This window comes from Typopeltis vanoorti, chromosome 7, assembly GCF_054136105.1.
Source record: "Typopeltis vanoorti isolate ZY-2024b chromosome 7, IOZ_Tvanoo_1.0, whole genome shotgun sequence".
NCBI classification, from domain to species: domain Eukaryota; kingdom Metazoa; phylum Arthropoda; class Arachnida; order Uropygi; family Thelyphonidae; genus Typopeltis; species Typopeltis vanoorti.
Window position 1 is genome coordinate 66127912 of NC_143555.1, and position 24868 is coordinate 66152779.

Consider the following 24868-nt stretch of genomic DNA (forward strand, 5'->3'; position numbering starts at 1 on the left):
CTTCTAAAAAAACTAACAAGTGATTTCAGAGATGAGTAATTAATCTGAGTGTTTACAAAGGGCATGGGCAGTTGAGGAGCATTTCTATGCAATCTGATGATTTTTCTTTTTAGTCTCTCCTTAGTCTCTACAGCATACCACACAGTTTCAAAATACTATGTTTCCTATTGGCATTGCCAGTCTCCATTTCAACCAGTTTAGAGCTAGAGATTCTGAAGTGTTTACAGCAGTGTTATGTTAAATTAAATATACCAAGAAATTATATTCGTATTTACTCCTTTATTCAAGTGCCCTCCTTTATCCAAGCAAACAAACTTTGATTGGATAAAGGATGAAACAAGAACATAATTTATTGGTACTTTTAATGTGTAAACAAGTGAAAAAATGTCCAGCAGCGAGCTCTAATCCTGAGTATTTTAATAATAAGGTGCTACACCTTTTCACTACTTATATGAAAAAATATATGCCTTCTGCATTACTTCGATCTTGGTATTTCTTCTGAATATGGCTCCCACTGATGACATTTTCTTTGAGCATGATTCCAGGAAATTAAGTAATTCTACTTGGGGGTAGGTTTTTGCCTGTCAGTAGAGCCATTAATGAGAGCTTGATGAGTTTAGGAGTGATCCCTTTTGAATCAATTAGTGAGATTTAGTGCAATCTTGTAGATTATTCAGAGTCTTTAGATAGAAGTACTCCCCCCTGCACCTTAACAGTACCTCAATAAAGGTCAAAATCTGGTTGGCCGAGTGATTAGCGTATCCACTCTCCAGCCAAAAGGATGTGAGTTCGAATCCTGCATTGGGCATGGATGTTTGTAATTGTCTGTGAAAATACTTGTGGTAGTGGTGGACAGTAGATGACATTGGTGTAGACGATGAAGATATTTGTGGTTTGCTGTAGTTGGTGAATTGAGTAGTAGAGATGGAGAGTTGTAGAGTAGGTTCCCTCCCTCGATGAGTCTCTGGACTCCTTGGAGGTGTCACGTAAGTCATAATGTTGAAGGCAGTGAGAAGGAAAATGTTTAGGCAAATTGGTCTGGGATAATAATAAAAAAAAGGGTGATCATTATGGGTAATTTCAATTATTGTAATATAGATTGAAATGAAAAGACAGCATCTGGAACCAAAGAGAATGAATTTCTTGAGTTTTTGAGGGACAACTATCTATCCATATGTAGTAGTCTCTGTAACAGAGACTACTACATATGGATAGCAGATCTTGGATTTGATTATCTCATCAGAATATATTATTGTAAGTGAAGTGTTCCAGCTTCCTTCAGTTCGTGAAAGTGACCATGAAGTGATCACTTGAGTGGTGGCCAGCCATATCAGGATTTTTGTGAGAAAGGGTTATATGTGGAACTATAAGGCAAATGATTGTGATAAATTCAGGAGGCAGCTTGCAGTGATAGCATGAAATGAAGAGTTGGATGGGAAGGAAATCAATGCTGCTTGCTCTCTAATTAGGAACTATCTGGCAGAAGCAATGACCGAGTATATTCCAAAGGACGGGAGAATAAATAAGGTAGGCATAAAATAGATGACTGAAGAGGTGAAGCATGCAATCTTGAAGAAAAAGGCATTGTAAAGGCAGCACAAGATGAGTGGCAATAATCAGTTACTTGAGGAGTACAAAGAGCAAGCAAGGAAGGTGATTCACTTGATAAGGGTAGCAAAAGTGCAGTGTGAACAGCAGTTAGCAAATGAGGCTAAAAGAAATCCTAGAAAAAGTTTTTTAGATATGCGGCCAGTAGAAGGAAGAATAATGTTGGTCAGTGATAATGGGAAAATGATAAACACTGAGAAGGATATAGTAGAGGTGTTAAATGAGCAGTTCATTAAAGTATTCCCTCCTTGTGATTGTAACATAATGCATAACTTGGGAGCAGCAGGAATGGGGGGGGTGAATCCCTGCTAGTGATTAGGAGCAGGAGGTATATGAGGAATTTAATAAACTTGATGTCAGCAAGGCCATGGGACCTGATGGTATATTACCACTCACGTTTTGAGGGAGTTACCAACAGCTTTATCTTACCTTTCTAACGTTAATCTTAGATTAACCCAAATTCCAAAGGAGTAGAAAGAGGACAAAATCATTCCGCTTCATAAAAGGGAGGTGAAAAGACTAACACTTTGAATTATAGGAAGTTATGGTCAAGGAGTTGGAGAAACCAGTGAGGACAAGGACTCAGAACTGGGTTGAAAGCAGCACAATTCTCTTTAATGCATAGCATGAGTTTTAAAGGAAGATTGTGTTTAACAATCTGCTTACTTATTATAACAAGATGACAGATACATTGGACAAGGGGGATGCATATACAGTAGCATATTTAGATTTTGCAAAGGCTTTTGATAAATTGCTACATGACAACTGGAACAAGTGGGTTGGATAGCAGATTAGTGCATTGGATTGGAGACTGGTTATCTGGTAAGTAACAGCAGGTTGTGTGTGTGGGGGGGGGAGGGGTGATGTCTCAGAAGAGGAAAGTCATTAGTGATGTGCCTCAGGGTCTGTTTTGGGGGCTATTATTATTATTATTATTATTACCCCAAGACCTCATGGAGTCAAAGACTCATCTGGGAGGTCCTTTTATCGCACACACATCTCATCATACTGTGTCTTAAACACACTCAAACTCCTTGCAGACACCACACTCTCAGGCAAGGCATTCCAATCATTCACAACTCTGCATGAAAAAAACCTGCCTCTCACTCCCCTACTCACACCCTCTTTATACAGTTTCCAGAATAACCTCTGGTTCTCCCCTGATCTCTCACTATTCTCTGTAGAACTTCTCCACCATTGATCTTATAACAACCCCCTTACCAACTTGTAGGTCTCTATCATATCTCCCCTCTTCCTTCTCTCCACCAGACTCTGCAAATTACATCTTCTCAATCTTTCCTCATACTCAACATTCCAGAGGTCAGAAACTACCTTAGTCAGTCGCCTCTGGACCTTTTCCAACATCTCTTAATCCTTCTGAAAACCCGGTGACCAAATCTGGGCACAATAGTCCATGTGTGGCCTAATCAAAGCCTTATACAATGGAACAAGAATCTCCCTACTTCTACACGTGAGTGTCCTCCGCATCATTCCCAGAAGCCTTTGTGTTGTCTTCACAATTTTGGCGATGTGTCCCCTAAATTTTAGATCCTTATCCACTATCATCCCCAGATCTCTTATTTCCTCTGCCTCCAACAATATATTCTCAACAAGCATAAATTCCACATCCCATTGAATTCACATCCCCATTTCTGTGCCCAATCACTCAATTTATTTAAGTCTTCTTGCAAGGCCACAACATCTTCACTACTCTTTATGGTTCATGTGATATACAGATGTTTAGGGTGATATACAGGGTATAAAGGGTGATATACAGATGTTTGCAGATGATGCAAAGTTGAGAAGAGTTATGAGAAGTAGAGCAGATGTTGTAGGCCTTGCAAGGGGACTAGAGCAGACTGTCTGAATAGACAAAGGTGTAGGAATATCAGTTTAACGTAGCAAAGTGTAACATTTTAAAATTTGACATTTTGGAATTTGAAGCATCTTAATGGATTAGGGATGCACTTTAACAGGACTGTGATATGCTGCCTTAATAGATGTTGGAGGAATGATGTTTCTGGTTAAAACCAGGTGACCATTCCTACAGATCAGGATGCGCTTCATACCTGTCACCCCCGATCTTTCAATTCTAAACATATCTCCTCATCAGGAACATTTAGGAGATCCCATTCTGAGATCACTCCTCTACAGAAAATGAGTGTTGGGGTGTGACTGTTATTGACATTTTATCCATTGATATGGCTATGAGTAGTTTTTTTGGAATGTTGTTGAGATGTTGTTTCTACAAGGACATGTCATGAACTATTGCCAAAATGTAGTTTCTCAACTGTTTTGGGAGAGCCTGCCAGTCTTTCTACTCTTTTGAATGATGAAGGATGGCATTTTCCCTATTAGTTTTTCACCTGTTGCACAGATTATTAGAAAAACTGGTATATTTGTACTTGCATCACATATCATCTGTTTTTTGCTTCTGTTATTGAAAGGTGTATCAGTATTATCAATACTTGGTTGGGATTTTGTAAGATCCCCAAAATGATTGAGGATGAAAGATTCATGCTCAAGTGGTTTTTGTTCAGAAACAGAGCTCCCCACTCACCATAGAGCCACACATGGGCATCAACTATATGGCAAGCAATGACTATCAAGACTACCAGGCATGGAACACTGGGGTTAAACTGGACACTATACAAGCACCACAGCAACCCTTGGGCCCTGTCCCCAGACCATGGGAGAAGGAGATTTACTGCAACACTCATGACCCTTGTAGGCAAGCCCACCAGCCAGCTGATCCTGGCCAGGCCATCCAGGACCTGATTTTGGATTTGAATTGGTCTTGCAAGACTACCAGGATCTGCCTTTCCAGATGTCCATGGGTTGCACTGCATGCAACACAGCAGCAAGGTACTGGATCCTAGTGATGGTAGTCTGGAAGATAGGATAGTAAAAAAACTCAGGAGAAGTAGAATGAAGAATACATGAAGAAAAGCAAAGAAAAGAGGAAGAATGAAAAGGGCCAGTATCATCACTGAGAGGTTCCTTCCACCAGGGGGGGGAAGGGGTTTGAGACAATTTCTTGCTCTGGATGTGGAACATGAGGAGAGATTGAGACAGTGAAAATTTCAGAGCCTAGTGGATAGAAGGAATGGGAGGGGAGGGAGACATGATCAAGACATATACATTGATAAGGGGTAATTACCAGGATGAGATTTTTCATAGAATGTCTGAAGAAAGGGAGAGACAAGAGGCCATTCCTGGAAGCTGTATAAGGAGGGTATGAGAAAGAGGATGAGGAGTAGATTTTTTGCATGGAGAGTGGTGGGTGATTGGAATGCATTGCCTTAATCCTGAAAGTGTGGTGAGTGCAGAGACAGTGAATGAATTTAAATCAAGGATATGATCAGCTTTGTGTGTGTGTGTGTGTGTGTGTGTGTGTGTGTGTGTGTGTGTGTGTGTGTGTGTGTGTGTGTGAGAGAGAGAGAGAGAGAGAGAGAGAGAGAGAGTGGGATCTCCCATGATAAGTCTCTTGACTCCATGGATGATGATGATGATGATAATAATATCTCCAATCCAGTAGAGTTAATGGATAATCTTTGCCACAATACCAGTGCAGCTAGCCACAATCAAAGCAGTGGTTTTCATGTGCTTTTCTTTACAGTAAATCTTACGGACTCTTTGAAAACAACATTGATGATATTACTAATTATATGAAGAGCCAAAGGCTTCAATTCAGCGACATGAACTTACTTAAGTTAAGGGATATTACATCCTATATTGTTTCTTAGCCGAATAAGAAACTCAAAGAGTTTCATGCCGAATATAGAAACTATATAAAGTTCGGCGATTACAAGCGTAAGCAAATGGTATTTGCTTACGCCTGGTTTTATTAATATCAGCTTAAATAATTTTATTTAAATTTTATTTGATTGATTTATTATTTATATTTAAATTATTTTATTTTATTAATATTAGTTTAAACGATTCCCCCAAATTTTGCCAAAAAAAACCAGTTAATATCACTGGACAACCTGTGCACATCCTAAAACCCAAATTCATGATATTCTCTCTCTCTAGCCTGAATGAAGTTATTGCAATATATAATTTCAGTATGGCTTGTCCCCTTTGTGCACCAGCAAATGGTACATAATAAACAAAACTTGGAATAGTTTGATAAATTTCTATATCGATTCCAAAACCAATCTGAGCAAAATCTATCCAGTCTATCTGCTGGAATAATTTGCATAATGATGAATACACAGACAGACAAAATGAATCATAAAATTGTGTATGGATTTATTTGCAAGTGCTCCTAAAAATTGGTGCTGATGTAGTGACTCTTTATAAGAGGAGCTGAATTGGTAGAAAACATAGATGTATGAGTGAAGTAACTAGTTTATGGGGGGGGGGGGATGAGTTATCCTGATAGGGGAGAGTCACTAGTTTTGTACCTCAAGGGGACTGTTTCGGTACTACTGTTGTTTAACTTGTATACTGATAATATTGGTTGGGATGGATTTAATTGGAGATATACAACTGTTTGTAGATGATGAAATTGAGGAGAACAATGAGATGTCAAGCAGATGTTGTGACCTTACAGGAGAACGTGAACAGATTATATGAATGGATATGAACAGAACATGAAAAGTTTATATTTGTAGCATTGCCAATTCTTGCAAAGTTCTGAAATTTAGTAGTAGTAGGCAGCAATGGGGGTGGGGGAGAGTATACAATTGGTGGAATTTTGAAGGAGGTAGAAGAGATGAGAAAGCTAAGAGTGGTGCTGGCCAAGGACCTGAAGTTCAGAGTTCACAACTGCACAAGTTGTGAAGATTATTATGGCAATGATGCAGAAGACCTTGGCATGCAGAAATGAAGAGGTTTTGGTTCTACTGTATAAGGCCTTGATCAGCCCTCATATGGATTATTTTGGTCAATTAACTTTCATGATGATGATGATGAGTATATATTAGAAAGGGTCCAAAGATCAACTACGGTAGCAACTGGTCTTTAGAATGTGGAATATGAAGACAGACTGAAGGTGCAGAGCCTAGTGAATAGGAGGAGGAAATGGATACAATTGAGACATAATTTGGTCAAGTGTTGTTATTACCAGGTTAATGTGTAAAAAATTTTTCACAGAATGGGGATAAGGAGGTAAAATAAGTGCCATCCTTGGAAACTATAAGAAGGATGAGCAAAGAAGTGAGGAGAAGTTCTTACATGGAGAGTAGTTGGATAGTGAAATGCATTGCCTGAGAGTGTGGTGAATGTGGATATAGCAAATGAGTTTAAAACAGTTTCATGTAGTTCATATGTCATAGTATGTACCTCCTGCTATGAGGCTTTTGACTCCAGAGGTCTGGTGTTCATAATAATAATTTGATGATATAGATTTGTCACTTTGTTAGGTATGGTTGAATATAGGCTAAATTTCCAGGCTGCAGGATAGATTCCACCGGAATAGGAGAAGATAAAAAGTTTTTTTAGATTTTTCGCTTGGAGAGTTGTGAATGAATGGAATGGGTTGAAAGAGTCATTTGTTAGTACTTTTTCTGTTAATGGTTGCAAGGAGAGGGTATAATAGATTGTGTGGTTAGCTTAGGTTTCCTTCAATGAGTCTTTGGACTCCATGAAGGTTCCCATACAATAATAATAATATCATTATGAATAATTGACATATAAGTCTTGATTATCAGAATTATTATCATCTGATTGGCCCATTAAGAAGCATCTTTGTTGTAACAGATTTACAATATTCAGTGTAATATTTGCAATGGATCATAAAAAGGCTCAGAATTTTAGGATATTGATATCAGTTCACTGATATCATGCTCTTACAAAAAAGTCTGTTTTCATGTGACTACTTGGAAAAAATAATTTATACATGCAGATATGAATGTAAATATATCTGCATCAATTAAGCTACTATTTATGCCACAATAGTTGCATTTTGTTATTTTCTAGTCATCCTATGCACACCTGTTACAAAAGAATGAACATTTGCTATTGTTATAAACACTAGACAGCTGATTCAAGGAACAGTTTCAATAGCCTACCTCTTGTTGCAGTAATCAAAACAAGGAATATAATTTATAAAAAGGACTTACTTTTGATAAAGTATCCTTGGGATCTAGAAGAGTTAGTCGGTTTCTATGAGCAACTTTAATGTGTTCCACCACTAAACTAAAGTGATCCAAACATTTTACAGAGAGTTTCTCTTGGAGGGAATTTAGGACATCCTGAAATATAACATAATATGTTGCATTATAAGATCATAACTAATAAAACAAATAGTGCTCATATAATTTTGTGGAGTGATAACACACATAAACATTGTACAAAAGGCTGGGAATTTTATCAAAAGTCATATTTTTCTACTGATATTTTCCATCATAATCAGAGACCTCTGAAGAGTCAAGGACTTATTGAGAAAGGCATACATTACTCGCACCAGCTGTCATACCTTCTCTTAAACTCATTCACACTAGATGTACTCACCAATTCAACAGGCTAACTGTTCCACTCACTCACTGCTTTTTGAGAGAAAAATCTAGCTCTTATCCTTTCTTAAACTTATTACAAACTTCACTTCCATGAATGTCCCTTGTCCTTTCTCCATCTTCTCTTAATAATGAAAAATTTTCGATATTAAGGGAAAATGTTACAGAAAATCAACTGATATTCTGTAACATCCTTTCAGTAGTTTATAGGGCTATATCATATCCCCCTTCCCCTTTCTCCTATTTACCAGTATTTGCTGTCTGCATACTCTCAATCTGTCCATAAGCTACATTCCATAGTCCCAATACCATCTTTGTTCTTTTCACAGCTTATTAATCCCCTTGGAAGCCAGGAGACCATATTTGTACACAGTAGTCCAGATGTGGTTGTACCAAGGCCTCACAAAGAGGCTAAATACTTCCTTATCCTTAAATGTCAATGTTTATTTCAGCATCACAATCATCCTCCAAGCAGTATTTACATTTTTATTATTATTATTATTACCGTATTTGCCGGCATATAAGATGCACTGGCCTATAAGATGCACCCCTTTTTTGTACACATTTTTTAGGAAAAAAAACTTTATTACTGAATATTATAATGAATTTACATAATGAAATTCAATAATTTTTTCTACATATTCAGCTGGCATCTTTTGTTTTAGTCTGTATATATAGCTGATTTCTCTTCATGGATCTTGAACACCATGATGTTGATCCAGTAAAGTTGGCAATCCCTCTGTTAGTGGTTATCGCTTTCGCTTGATGAATAATCATTTTCGTAGACACTGAAAATCCCTTTTCAGGTTATGTTTACTGTAAGTTGCTTTTTTTAGATCCTCTTCCTGATTCCGCCAAGTTCTTATCATTATCTCAGTTGGGGTGGCCCGAAATGCCTCTCTGCAGCCCTGTTTCCATGTTCTTTAGCATACGCAACGTAACTTGTATGCAATAATGCTGACGTTTTTCAGCCATAATTTGCCAAGAAATTTAGAGAAAATTTAATAGCATATCTGTGATTTAACAGCTGTGATCATCGATGACAGCGCATGCACATCCACTGAACTCTACATAACTGGAATGCTCTCGCACACCGCAAGCAAGCAAGAAAGAAATTGCGTAACTCAGAACAGAGAAAATTTCCAGAAATGAAAGTACATAATAAAAAACTGAGTATCAGCATATAAGACGCACCATGTTTTTCAGATCTATTTTCAAAGAAAAAAGTGTGTCTTATATGCCAGCAAATACGGTATTTATTATTATTATTATTATTATTACCCAAGATCTCATGGAGTCAACGACTCATCTAGGAGGTCCTTTTATCAAACACACAGCTCATCATACTGTGCTTTAAACACACTCAAATTCTCTGCAGACACCATACTCTCAGGCAAGGCATTCCAATCATTCACAACTCTGCATGAAAAAAATGCTACTCACACCCTCCTTATACACCTTCCAGGGATGACCTCTAGTTCTCCCCTGATCTCCCACTACTTTCTGTAGAACCTCTCCAGCATTGATCCTATAACAACCCCTTAACAACTTGTAGGTCTCTATCATTTTTGCTACGTAACAATTTATTAACATTTAACTGGCAGCCATTATCATTTACTCAAAATTTCAGCTTATTCAGATCATTCTGTGAGTGCTGTATATCAGTAGTCCTAGATTGGCAGACTTCCTAACCTTGTATCAGCAACAAACAATTGAACATCTTTCAGGTCTTTCCCAATATCATTAATGTATAGAATAAACAACAAGGGTCCAAAGATTGATCCATGGGGGGGGTATACCACTGGCCCCCTTAAATCTGGAAGATCCCCTCCCACACACACACACACACCATATATCACTTTCTGATACCTATCCATTAGCCATCTGCTTATCCAAGTTTATTCCAAATGTATATTCTCTAGTGTATGCAACAGCTTTTCATATGATATCCTATCAAATGCTTTAGCAAATTCTAACAGTATCATAGTCCATCCTTCCCTTCATCCAACTCGGCTGTTACATCATTATAAAATATGAGCAAATTGCTCAGACAATATTCAATTAGTAAACCAATGCTGTTCCTTGCAAAGTATACACTGAGGTGTCAGTTTATTAGGAATAACATTTAATAACAAGTGCGACCCTTTTGCCTTAAGAATAGCCTGTATTCTCTGTGGCACTGATTCAACTACTTGTCCAAAACTTTCTCTGAGATGTTTGTCATACTGTCACAATGCCATTGCCGAATTGTTACAGATCAGATGGTGGCAAACTGCTGTTGCTGTGAACTGTTTGTTCTACCTCATCCCAGAGAGGCTCTATCTCTGGGGGATGAGCTGGCCACTGAAGTAAAGCAAACTTGCTGTCATGTGCCTCAAACCACTTCAACACATTTGTGGTGTGGTGCATTGTCTTTCTGGAAATATCCATTTGACATTGGATAAACTGCAGCTTTAAATGGTTGAACTTGATCAGAGTTGATGTTAAGAAAGGCTGTGTCATTCAAGTGGCATTCAACTGTATCAGAGCGAAACCTAATTCCTACACCATTATACACCCAACTTGATAAAGAAGGGTCATGTTGTTGCCACCATATTCTGGTTCTGGCATGCATCAGCATGATACAGTACAAACCAAGACTGGTCAGACCAGTGACATTTTTCTATTCATCAAATGTCCAGTTTTGGTGATCTCATATGCCTCTGAATGCTGCATCTTCCTGTTCTTGGCTGACAGCATTTGGCTCAGGATGGTCATCTGCTCCTGTACCTCATCTCTGACAGCATGCAATGAACTATGGCTCTCTGTCATGTTTTACAATCTCTGCCATTCTTCTCTAATTTATAGCATCAATCCACAGGACTGCTGCTAATTTGAAGTCGTCTGCTTATTACACCACTCCTGGGAATTCAGAGATGACTGACTAGAGTGATTTCTTGAATGATGAATATGAGGATAGAGTGAAGGAATGGAAATCGCAGAGTCTAGTGGACAGAAGGAGGGGGGGGGCATGTATTCTCTGTGGCACTTACTGGGGTTATTACTGAATTAACATGGATGAGGTTTTTCATAGACTGGGGGGGGGATTGAATGGGGAGAGAACAAGATGTCATCCTCGAAAGCCGTATAACAGTTCAAGAGGTCATCCCTGAGCAAGAGTAAGGAATAGATCATATTGGAGGTTTAATGGAATATGTAATATTTACAGCACTAAGAAAGGATTAAAAACTAATTTTAATGCTTCCAATATTTTGTTCCAATAAGACATCTTCAAGAATTACAAATAATTCTTGTAACACAATACTAAAATGAAACAAATGGGTATCTCTAAAGTCCTATCTGGGTGATGTGGCCTCTATGAGCATTTGTAAGCAGCCTAGGATGTAAAGTGGGACCTCTGACAATTATAGTTTCCCAAATTTTGGGAAGTTTTATGCATCCATATTTATTGAAGTTAATTTCTGAGTGCCACTGTAGATTTTAAAAACAGTCTTTCCTTTTTAAATGTACCATGGTAGAGCATAGTGGGTTTTTTTCCAGGAGATCCTATGAGTTGTATCCAATACATGGTCTGCAAGGCCAGATTGATTGACCATAGTCGTGATTGCAGAGGTACGATTTGTGTTCTTCTAAACAGATAGTTTAGAAGAAGTTTAGTTTAGAAGAAGTTGCTGATCTGCCTGTCTGTCCTAAGTAAGCTAATTTGCAGGAACAGGTTTGACTTTATACACTCCAGGTACTGAGAGAGAGGGAAACTGATCTTTGGTAGAAGAGATAAGGATAGCAAGTTTCCAGTGTGGCTTAAAAGCAAGGATTAGGAGATGATGATGGCATTTCAGAAATCCTTCTGAAGCGATGGCCAAGGAAAGGGGGAGGAACCGATTATTTTCTTTAATTCTGAAATCACTATAAATAGCCTTTCTTTTTAATTATTTCCTAGTGCTGTAAATATTCCATTAAACCTCCAACATGATGTCCTCCAAGCACTCAAGCCTTAACACATTGAGTGAGAGGAGTAGGTTTTTCACTTTGAGTGTACTAGGTGATTGAATGTGTTGCCTGAAAGTGTTGGTGATTGCAGAGACAGTGAATGCATTTAAATCACAGTATGAAGAACTGTGTGTGTGTGTGTGTGTGTGTGTGTGTGTGTGTGTGTGTGTGTGTGTGTGTGTGTGTGTGTGTGTGCAAGAGTGAAACCTTCAGCAATGAGTCTTTTGACTCCATGCTGCAAGTCTTATTCAACCTATGCTGCAACATTCAACAGCTTAAAAAAAAAAAAAAAAAAAAACAGACCAAATGCTGTACTGTAACTCTATCCTATGGTTCAATCCTTCTGGTTTCTTGCCAAGACCATTATGTGTCAATTTTTTGTCCATTCATTCATGTTTCTGCTACTCTCACATCCAAGTGGTATCATTGTAATAGATGCCAGCAAAGCAAGAGAAGACAAGGCTAACTTACTTGCAAAACTCTTCTCTTCCAATTCTTGCATAGATTTCCAAAGCAAAGTACCCTCAACTTTATCAAGAGCTGCTCCCACTACTAAAGTTTCATCAAAAAAAGAAATCAGAAAAATCCTAAATAACCAATGAGTAATCTTGTCTTGATAATATTGCCAACTTGTGATAAAAATGTGTGCTTAAGAGCAAACAATCCTATATCACCTCTTCACTTTTTCCTACTTTATTAGCATCTACTCTATTGCATTAAAACAAGCCTAAATTTGATACATTCAAAAGGTGATGACAGTGAGCCTACTAACATGCAACTATCTTTACTTCAGTTTTCTCAAATACCATGAAGAAATTGATCAACAGTCAACCTCCTCACCAACTGAAAACCCATCTGCAAATTAGTAACCAGCAATATGGATTCTGCTACTCTTAACCCAACTGATCTTCCAGCCTTCAACAACCCACTTTTGAAAAACAAGCAGTGAAAAGGTTTGGAGAAGATTGACATTTCTAGGACATTTTAAGACATATTTGTTAAGGATGTTATTTTGCCTCTTTACAAGACCTAATTGATTAGGTCTTGATAAGCCTCACTTGGACTATTGTGAGCAGGTCTGGTCTCCTGGTTTCCATTGTGATCTGATATATTGGAAAGAGTACAAAGGAGAGTGTTAAAACAACATCAGGATTGTGGAATACTGATTATGAAGACAGGGAGTGATATGATTGAGCCTTACAAACTTCTGAAAGGGTCAACAGAGGATTTCAATTGATGGAATTTTTCAATTTATGGAGGGTGGGGAAAGGACGAGAGGGCATCCTTGGAAGCTGAGAATGAAGGCCACCAAGAAGGGTGTCAGGGCTAGATTGTTCACTCAGAGGGTGATATGTGATTGGAATAGATTGCCATTGGATGTTGTGAGTGCAAGCAGTGTGAATGAATTCAAGAATAAGTATGATAGCTGGTGTGTAGAATGTGGCCTCCCTTGATGAGTCTCTGACTCCCTAGAGGTCTCTCTCTCTCTCTCTCTCTCTCTTAATAATAATAATAATAATAATAATAATAATAATAAGTTGAATGTTCTTAAGTTGGACAGCATGGATTTGATAAAGGAAGGTCATGTTTTAGTAATCTACTTACTGATTAAAATAAGATGACAGCTTCATGGACAAAGGAGATGGATACACAGTAGTATACTTTGCAAAGGTTTGACTATCAACTTATCATGCTGTAGCATGATAAGTTGATAGTCAAACTAGAGTGGATTGGTTGGATATTAGACTAGTGCATTTGATCCAAGATTGGCTATCTGACAGGTATCAGCAAGTTGTGTATAGGGAAGTAATATTACGGAAGAGGAAAGTCACTAGTGCTGTGCCTCAGGGGTCTCTTTTTGGGCCACTACTGTTTAACCTGTATGTTAATAATATTGGGGAAGATTTGGATGGGGATATTCAGTTGTTTGCAGATGATGCAAAGTTGGGAAACTATGATGAGTAAAGTAGATGCTGCAACCTTACAAGAAGACTTGAATAGACTAAGTGAATGGACATTGGAGTGGGGATGAAAGTTCAGTGTTGCAAAATGTAAGGTTTTAAAAATTGGGAAACAAAGATGGGATGTACAATATGCACTTCCTGAGGATATATTAGTGGAAGTGGAGGAAATAAGAGATCTTGGGGTGATGGTGGATAAGGATCTAAAATTTAAATGACACACTGCCAATATTTTGGCACTGTACCCCAGGAGATTGACGAGGCCAGGGATTTGGGAGTGTTGGTGGATAGGGAGTTGAACTTTAGGGGGCACATTGCAAACGTGGCTAAATCAGCTCATCAAATCACTTGGTTACTGAAGAATACTTTGACGAGCAGAGACAAGCAAGTTACTGTTCCTCTGTATCGAGCCTTGATAAGACCCCATCTTGACTACTGTGCCCAGATCTGGGCGGCAGGATTTCTTTTAGATGGGAAGGAGGTGGAGAGAATCCAGAGGGAGCGAGTGACCAAAATGATAGCAGGTCTATGGAATGAACCTTATGAGAACAGGTTGAAAGATTTGTGAGCTGCAGAAATTGGTTGATAGGCGGAAAAGGGGCGATATGATTGAGACATTCAAATTACTGAAGGGTTTCTACAAGATTAATTCAGAGGATATTTTTCAGAACAGGGCTGGTGGTGGGAGGACTAGGGGGGAATCCATGGAAGCTAGGCAATAATGTGGTTAGCAAGGGTGTTATAACTAGGTTTTTTACTTGGAGTGTGGTGAATGAGTGGAATAAGCTGCCAGAGTCTGTTGTGGGTGCCATGAGTGTGAATGAGTTCAAGGCAAAGTATGATAGATACTGTGGATGTTGAATAGTTGTTCTTGACATGATGTTTAGGGGGGGGCCTCCCTTGATGAGTCTAAGGACTCCTTGGAGTTGCCCGTAATAATAATAATAATAATTGTGAGAACAAAATAAATTCTGGCAATGACATCGAAGTGTCATCGACTTGTAGAAGTAAGGAGATTTTGGTTCCATTTATAATGCCTTCATTAGGCCACACATGAAACTGAAACTGAAATACCATTAGAGATACCACTGAAATGACCTGGATACAAAATTAATGATTAATAGAGTAATCTATATTAGTCATCTTAATTTTGAAGGCTAAACAACAGTCATAGACTTGTCTAAAATCTGGAAGGATGGATCTATCTCCACAAGAATAAAGTTGAGGATGCTGAATGTAGCTGTATTTCTAATAGCAACTTAATGGATGCAAGATTGAAACCTAAAGAAGTCTGATAGGAAAAGGATACGGAATGTTTTTGAGATGTGGTGTTGCAGAAGGCTGTTTAGGATATCATATGCCAAAAGGTAGACAAATGGATGGGTACTCAAAAAAGGGTCGGTAAATCTTTAAGAGAGTCCATAGCTCAGTCGATATAGACAAAGCCCCTTTGAGCAGAAAAAACTGGGTTCAATTCCCATCAGTGACATGAGTAAGCTTTATCTGGTCTCTTTCGATGGAAAATGAGTTACCTTATCTAGGGAGGGTTTTTTTTTTTTCACCAGCAACTTGGGTTTTTCATCCCCAAAGAATGACAAACCAGCCCTGTGAAGACACACAAAAATTCAGTCATGAATATTGCCCTTAGGGGACACAACAGAGGAGCACCTCATTAGGGGGGACGGATGGGAAGGTTAGATAGGAAATCTTTAAGGTTCCTTAAGGATATTGACAGAAGAAAGTTGAAATACTTTGGATACATTGAAAGGATTGCAGGACTTCTCAAAACAGTAACAGAAGGTAAAGTTTCTGAAAAAAAAGGACGGGGTGGACCCTCAGTGAGATGGATGGATGGATGGATGGTGTGTCTGGAATGACTGATCTTCAGAGAATTGAAGCCTACAGAAAAGCACACAACAGGACCATCTGGCGAGGATTGGTGTGGCACATCACTGAGCAACAGAGTGACCATACAGCATCTGCCAATGTGCAATAAACAGATAGATGAATGGCCAGTTGGATGGTTAATAAAATAGTAATAATATTTATTATTTAATTTCATATAACATTTCTTTAATAAGGAAAATCTGGTTTTATTAGAAAACATAAAACAACAATAAAAGGAAATACACTGTATTTTATAAATTAAAAAAATTAATATATATTTCAGCATTTTATACCTGGTATTTTAGTAAACTAAGATATGGTTATTTCTCACTATAACAAACTACTGAAAGTCTATATCAAAGCTACACAAATACAATTCTAATTCCTATAGCCCTGTGAGTTTGCTATAGTAAGAACTGATTGTACTGGTGCAATAAATGAAAAGAATATGTTATTTAATTTACCTGTACAGTAGTGGTGCTATCATATTTGAAAGATTTGGTTTGGCCATTTTCCAGAAATACTTTTAGGACATTTGGCATAAAAGGAACGCAAGACTCCAATGGAGAAGGCTAAAAATGCATGTATTAATTTATTCATTGAAAAAAATGTTAATAGTAAGGATAAAAATCAAGATATATATACATATTAAAAATAGCAGTATGTAATAACTTATTTTTACGTTATAAATTTTTATCAGAAATTAATTACCATTTTAATAAAAAAAAGTAATTGCTTGCTTACTCAGACAATTACTGATCAACATGACAAAGCTGCATTATTAAGTTTAGATACATGACAATCACTCCTGTAGAAAAGTCAATTAGGAAACAAGTTTTCGTTTGAAAAAAGACATGTTGCTCTTTTATATTTTTAAGCATGTTATAAATATTTTAATCAGGAATAGCAAATGCAGGGCACATGTATTAAGTATTGCATTGTCTTATCCTTCTTCCACTAAAGAGCAGAAGGTGGATAAGATGTCCTATTGCATAAGGGTGATGGAAGAATGGAAATATCAATGTATACTAAGATATGGTATGCATTTCTTCTGTAGTTGTTAAGATTTTGGGAAAAATTGGTCAGCGCCTGCATACAGAATTAGGCAGATGAGGGTAATATTTATTAAGACCAGTATGGATATTTTATAAGCATTCTTATTTTAGTAATCTGGTAACCATTTAGAAAAAAGAAACAAGAAAAGTGGATAAGGATGACAAATATAGGCAAAGACTCTCATTTTTTTCTGGATTTTAAAAAGACATTTGATGGGGTACCAGATGGCACGTTGACAATTTAGTGATAACATAGTTGCAGCATTTATATATCTGGCCAGTAGATTGGATTAGATTGAAAACTGACTTTTTGATATCAGAGAGTTAGATAGTTGTATATGGGGGAGCAGTATCAGGGAGCAAACTGATTACAAGTGGGGTGCCACAGGATTAAGTACTGGAACTGATGAATATTCAACCTTTATGTCAATGATATTGTCATTGGATTATAGCAGCGTTTCTCAACCTTTCTAAGCACAAGGACCAGTAAAATGCCTAAAACAATTCTAAGGACAAGTTATGTTTTTTTTTAAATGTTTGTGGCCAACATTTACATATACATTTACAACATATACATATTACATTTACATATACAACATTTTACATATACATAAACATTTACAAATACATATGGAAACATAATTAAGTTGGAAATAAATGATTAAAAGTGTGTCATCACTGAACAAAGTTTTAATTTTTATTAAACAAATAAAGGTATCAGTTTCCGATTTGCTGTGGGCAAATGAATGGGTATAACAGCGCCGTCCCACTGATATCCCCATTCATCTACCCACAACAACTTTTATATTTTGTATGTTACCCCCATTCATCTGCCCACACTCATTAAGCTCACCCCACGACAACATTTTTAGCACTGTTGGTTCCATGGGCAAATGAATGGGGAATGTCAGCGGCGTCCAGCTGATACCTCCATTCAACTACCCACACCAACTTTTATATTTTATATGTTATCCCCCATTCATCTGGCCATACTCATACCCCATAACAACTTTTATCTTCACACACTCTCTGATTCGACTTGTGACATGTAAACTGGTCCATTCACTAAGTGTGTTGTGACACGAGGGAAAAAGGTTGTTCTTATCTTACTGCATTCATCATAATACTGAATACAAACTTGACATCCATGAATTCCATCATGGATGACATCTCTTGTCCTGTCCAAACCATCCCCTATATATACCCAAAAATTTCACTCAGAACATCCCAAAGCAATTAATGCCCCTCCATCCCCCCCCCCCCACACTTTTGGCCAATACGAATCGCCTTATTTCCCTGAAAAGTTTTCCATGACCAGCAAAAAAAATTTAAGACATCCTGTTATGTGAGGTCATTCCCGATATCTATAAACAGTCCAACCCATGATGTCAGTCGCAAAGTGCCAGCCATGTGGTCGGGCACATTTTCTCGCAAGTGACCGTATGCACTGTACGCATGTGATTTGTACTAATCGTGTTATGCTGGTGGTTTTAATTATATCCATCCCGTTTTATCCAGAGGCACAACAGTGGTCATTGTAAATCTGGCAGATCCATTAATTGTGTGGTGGTTTTATTTATATCTATCCTGTGTGCTATTTGTATTCGTTACATTGTGATGTGTGTTTCTGTACAATCCATGATCGTATGGATGTTGGTGTCTACCTGCGACAGATTCGGTGTGCTTGGCCGCATATTCCCTCAAGCGAACATACGAGATATGGAACTTCGCTAAATGGGATGCAGGCAGCTATCCGCCTCACCAGCTTCACTGTGACGTCACATTGGGTAACTTTCGTTTCATCCCAGATTTTGGAAATGGATTAATTCCAAAGCCAGTAACAAGAATAATCGGAAACTGTCCAAATAAATAATATCAAAAAACTATGTTACTACTTACTTTTAATGAGATGGTTCAGCTTCTCAGCCTTTGCAGAGTTGCTGGATATCTGGCTCAATATTGATCAAGTTCAGTCGAAGATCGGCACACACACTAAGACGATTTCTGTATTTTGTTTTTATTTGAAGGAGTGATGAAATCCTTAATCACAAAGATGGGTTGTAGGAAACTGCATGATGATTTTCAGTGCTTTTTCAGATAATTTGGAAAATTCACTTCTCACTGTAGGCGAGATCCAGAATCGAGCCAAACCACTGTCACTTGAAAACTCAATTAACTGTTCTTTTTTCGATAACGAAAGGTCGTTCTTGTGACTATAAGCCTGAAATAGATCTCGAACCCACAGAAATTTCTTAAAGTTATTCAGAAAATATGTTTCAAAATTCTGTTTCAGAGTTTTGAGGTGGTCATAAACCCTTTCCAGAAACTGAGAATCAACAAAAAAATCATTTTCCACTAAAAAAAAAAGACTCCAATGTTGGAAAAGGTACAAATTATCTGACTTTTAAATAACTAATGCACAACACCAGTTTTTTTTTTTCTCGATTGGCTTTATTTTGTCGTAGGCATCAAGAACAGCTAAAGAATTTCCCTGAAGGGAGATATTTAGTTCATTTATTTTCAAAAAAAAGTCTGAAAGATAGGATAGTGTTGATAACCATGCTTTTCAACAAGGAGTGATGCAAAATTAGAATTACGGTCATTTACAAACAATAAAACTTCGTGCCTTAATTGAAATAACCTTGTTAGTACTTTGCCACTGAAAAGCCAGCAAATTTCAGAATCAAGCAAAAGCAGAATATTGAAAATAACCTGTTATTTAGCAGTCAAGCCTTAATAAAATTAACTACCTTTACAGCATTGTATAGCACAGTTTTAAATTCTGGTGGCTTTCCTTTGGAGACCGACCTTTCCCTATGTATGAAACAATATACTCGATTCATATCTGGAGCCACTTCAGTGACCATAGAAACAATCCTCAACTATGCCTGCCTGTTAGGATGCAAGCTTCATCCGAACAGAACCCCATACATTTTTCCTACTGGATCCTTTTGTGTATTATGTAATTATGGAGAGTGTGAAATATATCTTCTCCAGTTGTTCGGGATGACAAAGTTCTATGAAACAGAATATCATAATGAATGTTGTTATCATGTGCATATCTTACACAATATAATAAGGTCTCTTCTCAACTCTTTCGATTAACTGAGATTCTATGTCACCTGCCATATCATTAATTGTGCGACTGACAGTGTGAAATCAACATCTTTTAGTTACTTGTTGCCAAACAGTTTTTACCACATATTTTATAGCTGGAAGTAGCAAATTATCCCCAACAGAATGAGGTTTCCCTATTTTCACTATGCACAAATTTAAAAGAGATAGGATGCTTCCCGTGCCTTGCTATTAATCGAACCCATGGCTGAAATTATATCTATCCCATGATTTAATGTCCCTAAGCATCGCTGAAAAAATTTAATTGGCTTATTTTTCACATCACAATGTTCAGTTTCTAGATGTCGGAGTTTCGTAGGTTTCATGCACTCGTCCGACAACACTTCATAACACAAAACACATTGAGGTTTCTGTTCACTTTCATCTCTACACCAAGTAAACCCAAATTCCAAAAATGAAATGTTATATTTCCTACTGTATTTTTTCTTTGAACTGCTTGTTTCTTCCACTTTAATAGCATCAGATTTACTCACAGTTACAACACGTGTATCACAATTAGGGTTAGCATCACCTGTTTCATTTGCTCTTCTTTTCAAAGTTTAGTTCTAAGCCACTTTTCCATTATTAAAAAACGTTTCCAAAAAATATATAAATACTGGGGTTAACTCACAACACACTTTGTCCAAGTATCACTTAGCACTTCTGAAGATATACTGAGCCTTGGTTGAAGGAGGGAAACCTTCAATAATAAAAATCAATAAACAAACAGCAATTGGTTGAAATGTGGGTAACACATGTTCACTTCCAATCTGACAAAACAGCAAGGGAAGGCGGAAGCAATAAAACTATATTGTTGTTCACTTCACCCCTCTTTTATTATTCGTCATTCTGCAGCTACAAATTTAACAGCAGAATAACGAATAATAAGAGGGGGTGAAGTGAACAACAATATAATTTTATTGCTTCCTTCTTTGAACATTCTGATGCTATTTGTTGGATTTTTTTAAGTCTCCATTTGATTTCAATAATTTTTACTTATTCAATTTTAATTTGTTTTGTTTGGGTAATTAAAAATATATATATTTATTTAATTAATTTAAGTCTGCCTGTGGACAACCTGTCCCATCGTCGCAGACCACAGGTTGAGAAATAATGGATTATAGGAAGGTAATCTATTATTATTATTATTATTATCCTAAGACTCCATGAAGTCAAGGACTCATCTAGGAGGTCCCTTTGTCATATGCACAGCTCATCATACTGTACCTTAAATACATTCAAATTCTCTGCAGACACCACCCTCTCAAGCAAGGTATTCCAATCATTCACAACTCTGCATGCCAAAAACCTGCTTCTGATCACCTACTCACATTCTCCTCATACAGCTTCAAGGGATGACCTCTGGTTCTCCCTTGATCTTCCACCATTTTCTGTAAAACCACTTCAACATTGATCTTATAACAACTCCTTACTATCTTGTAGGTCTCTATCATATCAACCCTCTTCCTCTGATCCACCAGACACTGTAAATTGCAACTTCCCAACCTTTCCTTATATTTGACATTCCAGAGATCAGAAACTACCTTAGTCAGTTGCCTCTGGACTCTTTCCAACGTCTTTGTCATTTTGAAAACCAGGTGACCAAATCTGTGTGCAGTAGTCCATGTGTGGCCTAATCAGAGCCTTATACAATGGAACAAGAATCTCCTAACTTTTACAAGTCAATGTCCTCTGCATCATTGCTAGTATTTATTTTGTCCTCACAATATTGGCAATGTGTCCTTTAAAATTTTAGATCCTTATCCACCATCACCCTAAGATCTCTTATTTCCACCACCTCCACTAATATCTCCTCACAAAGCTTATATTCTACATCCCATCTTTGTTTCCCAATTTTTAAAGCCTTACATTTTGCAACATTGAACTCTCATCCTCACTCCAATGCCCATTCACTCAGTCTATTCAAGTCTTCTTGTAAGGTTGCAACATCTACTTTACTCCTCATAGTTCATCCCAACTTTTCATCTGCAAATAACTGAATATCCTCATCCAAATCTTTGCAATATCATTAACATACACATTAAACAGCAATGACCTTAAAACAGACCCCTGAGGCACACAACTAGTGACTTTTCTCTTCTGGGATATTGCTTCCCCATACATAACTTGCTGATACCTCTTTGATAACCAATCGTCTTGGATCCAATGCACTAGTCAAGTATCCAACCAATCTTCTCTCGTTTGACTATCAACTTACCATGAATTAATCTATCAAAAGCCTTTGCAAAATCTAAGTATACTGCTGTGTATCCATCTGCTTTGTCCAGCTATCACCTTACTGTAATAAGTAGATTACTAAAACACGAACTCTCTTTAGCAAATCCATGCTGTCCAACAAAGATAATACCATTATTGTCAACCCAATTCTGGATCTATCGTCTGCAGAAGATTTGAATCTTGGAAGGGTTATTACTAATAGTGCAGATATTATGGCTCTTCAGGAGGATTTGAATAAATCAGAAACATGGGAAAAGAGTGAGATGTCAGTTTATTAAATTATACAGGCGTGATGGGTTGCATTTGAATGTCTTTGGAGTGAGTGCTCTGGAGATAGTGTTGCTGGATGGAAAGTACACTGTGTGCTAGAGATCAGAAGAAAGAAATTAAGGGAAAAATCAGGAGAGTGGTGTTGAAGAGACAGAAGTGCTTGGCAGTGGAAACAATAGTAATGTGAAAGATGAAGAGAGAACGGGAATGCCAGAGGAACAGGGAAATGGGGGGGGGGGTGGACATTGGAGAGTGGATGATGAAAGTGGCAGTGAGTGAGTGTGTGTGTGTGTGTGTGAAGATAGAGTATCGTGTGATGTGGACGGGGAAGTTGAGACTGAGCAGATATATGTGGTTAGTGGTGATAAAGGTGATCGAGCAAGTATGGTCGAGAAATCACAACTAACAAAGTGGCTTGGATAGGACTAGTTATAGACCTAAAAATTAATTACTGTGCTTGTTTACAAATGATAGAAGTATCAGAAATAAGTGAGATGAAATGGTTTCACTGATTGAGTTTATTCATCCCAAAATCATTGGAATAAATGAAACATGCATGAATAAAGATGATATTCTAACAGGAATAGAAATGGAAAGAAGAGAGGGGAAGAGTGCTGATGATAGCAGGAGAATTATATCCACACAAGGTAGACATGGAAGAGGAAAATGGTGGCAATGTTATGAGGCAGTGTAGTGTAACGTGGAGGTTGACAGGAGAACACATTTAGTTGGATGCTGCTACAGACCCAGGCTTTTCATAATCACCAGCCTTGTAATTCCACATATATCCTTTTTTCACAGAAATTTTCATACGGCTAGCTACAACCCAGGTGATTACTTCATGATCACTTTCACAAACTGGAAGGAAGTGTGAAACCCAACTCACAATTACATCCTCTGATGAAATAATCAGTTCTAAAACTCGATCCTTGTGTGCCCTTCTTTACATATGCATGAGATAGTTGTCTCTCAAAAACTCGAGAAATTCAATTTCCTTATTCCCAAATGCTATCTCTTCATTCCAATCTATATTGCGATAATTCAAATCACCCATAATAATCACTCTTCCCTTGTTCACTAACCAAAGCCGCTTATACATCTCTTCATCACTACCCTCCACATTCTCTGGCCTATAGTAGCATCTGACTAAATATTTCTTCCTGTCAACCTCCACCTCACACTATACTGACTCAAAACCATTGTCACTAACTGCGTCTCACATCTCCACTTTGTGTGGACCTTAATTCACCTGCAATCACGAACAGCACACCCTCTTATGCAACCACGTTTCAGTTTTTCCAACAGTTTTTGGGTGAATAAATTCAATGAGTTTATTCGTCCAAAAACCATTTCATCTTTCTTATTTCTGATGCTCCTGGCATTTGTAAATAAACACAGCAATTCACTTGTAGGTCTATAACCAGTCCTTCCCATGCTTCTTGTAGGTTTTGCCTACACCTAACCATTCCCAATTACCTTTATCACCACTTACCTTATCTATCTCTTCAAACTCAGCCATGCCCTGTGCATCCCATTCCCATACTGACCCTCATCATACACATATTCACTACTACTTCTAACATCCACTCTTCTCATATTGTGTCGCCCTGTCCACCCTGACTCCCCCACCCATTCCCCCTGTCCATCTTGAATTTTCATTCTATAATTATCACGCACAATACTACTATTCTCATTTACAATCACTTCGGTCTCACTAGTTCCTCTCTCCTGATCTTTTGCTTCACCTCTTAGTTCTTCTGCTGTCTCTCTCTCTCTCTCTCTCTCTCTCTCGTTCACTTCACTCATTCCTCCTTGCAGTAATAGTATCTCTAACTGACTCACACGAAATCCATTTAAATATAACCCGGCACTTTTGTACATTTCCATCCTTCCCTCAAATGCATCTTACACATTCACAAACTCTACTCCCTACTCCTCAAGCAGCTCTGCCAGCATACTGTTCATGATCTCAGCTTTCCATCTTAGCTCATCATTTATCATCCATTATCATTATAACAGATGAATGATTTAAATAAATTAAATATTTATTAGTAAAAATTTTCCCATGTACCATAGGCACTGTCAGTATGAAAATCTGAACAAAATAACATCTTAACAGGGAAAAAAAAGTTCATTCAATGCACCACAAAAGCTTTAGTAAGATAACATAAATGATCAATAAATTCATAGAATTAAAAAAAATAAATAAATAAAAGGAAAAAATAAAAATAATAAAAGTAAAAATTTTATTATTTTAATAATAAAGGAAGTACCTTTAAAAGAA

General features: G+C 37.5%; 1 protein-coding gene across 6 annotated transcripts in view; it reads right to left on the bottom strand.

Annotated features, from left to right (window-relative positions):
• The window catches only part of LOC150104740 (uncharacterized), a 434041-nt gene that overhangs the window by 127211 nt on the left and 281962 nt on the right, over positions 1-24868 (bottom strand). For all 6 annotated transcript variants that reach the window (XM_090395917.1, XM_090395916.1, XM_090395915.1 and 3 more), the window contains 2 exons: positions 16372-16479; positions 7677-7808 (listed from right to left, as the gene is read on the bottom strand). In XM_090395917.1, coding sequence (XP_090252043.1) covers positions 7677-7808; positions 16372-16479 — 240 coding nt within the window. The remainder of the gene's footprint in view (positions 1-7676; positions 7809-16371; positions 16480-24868) is intronic.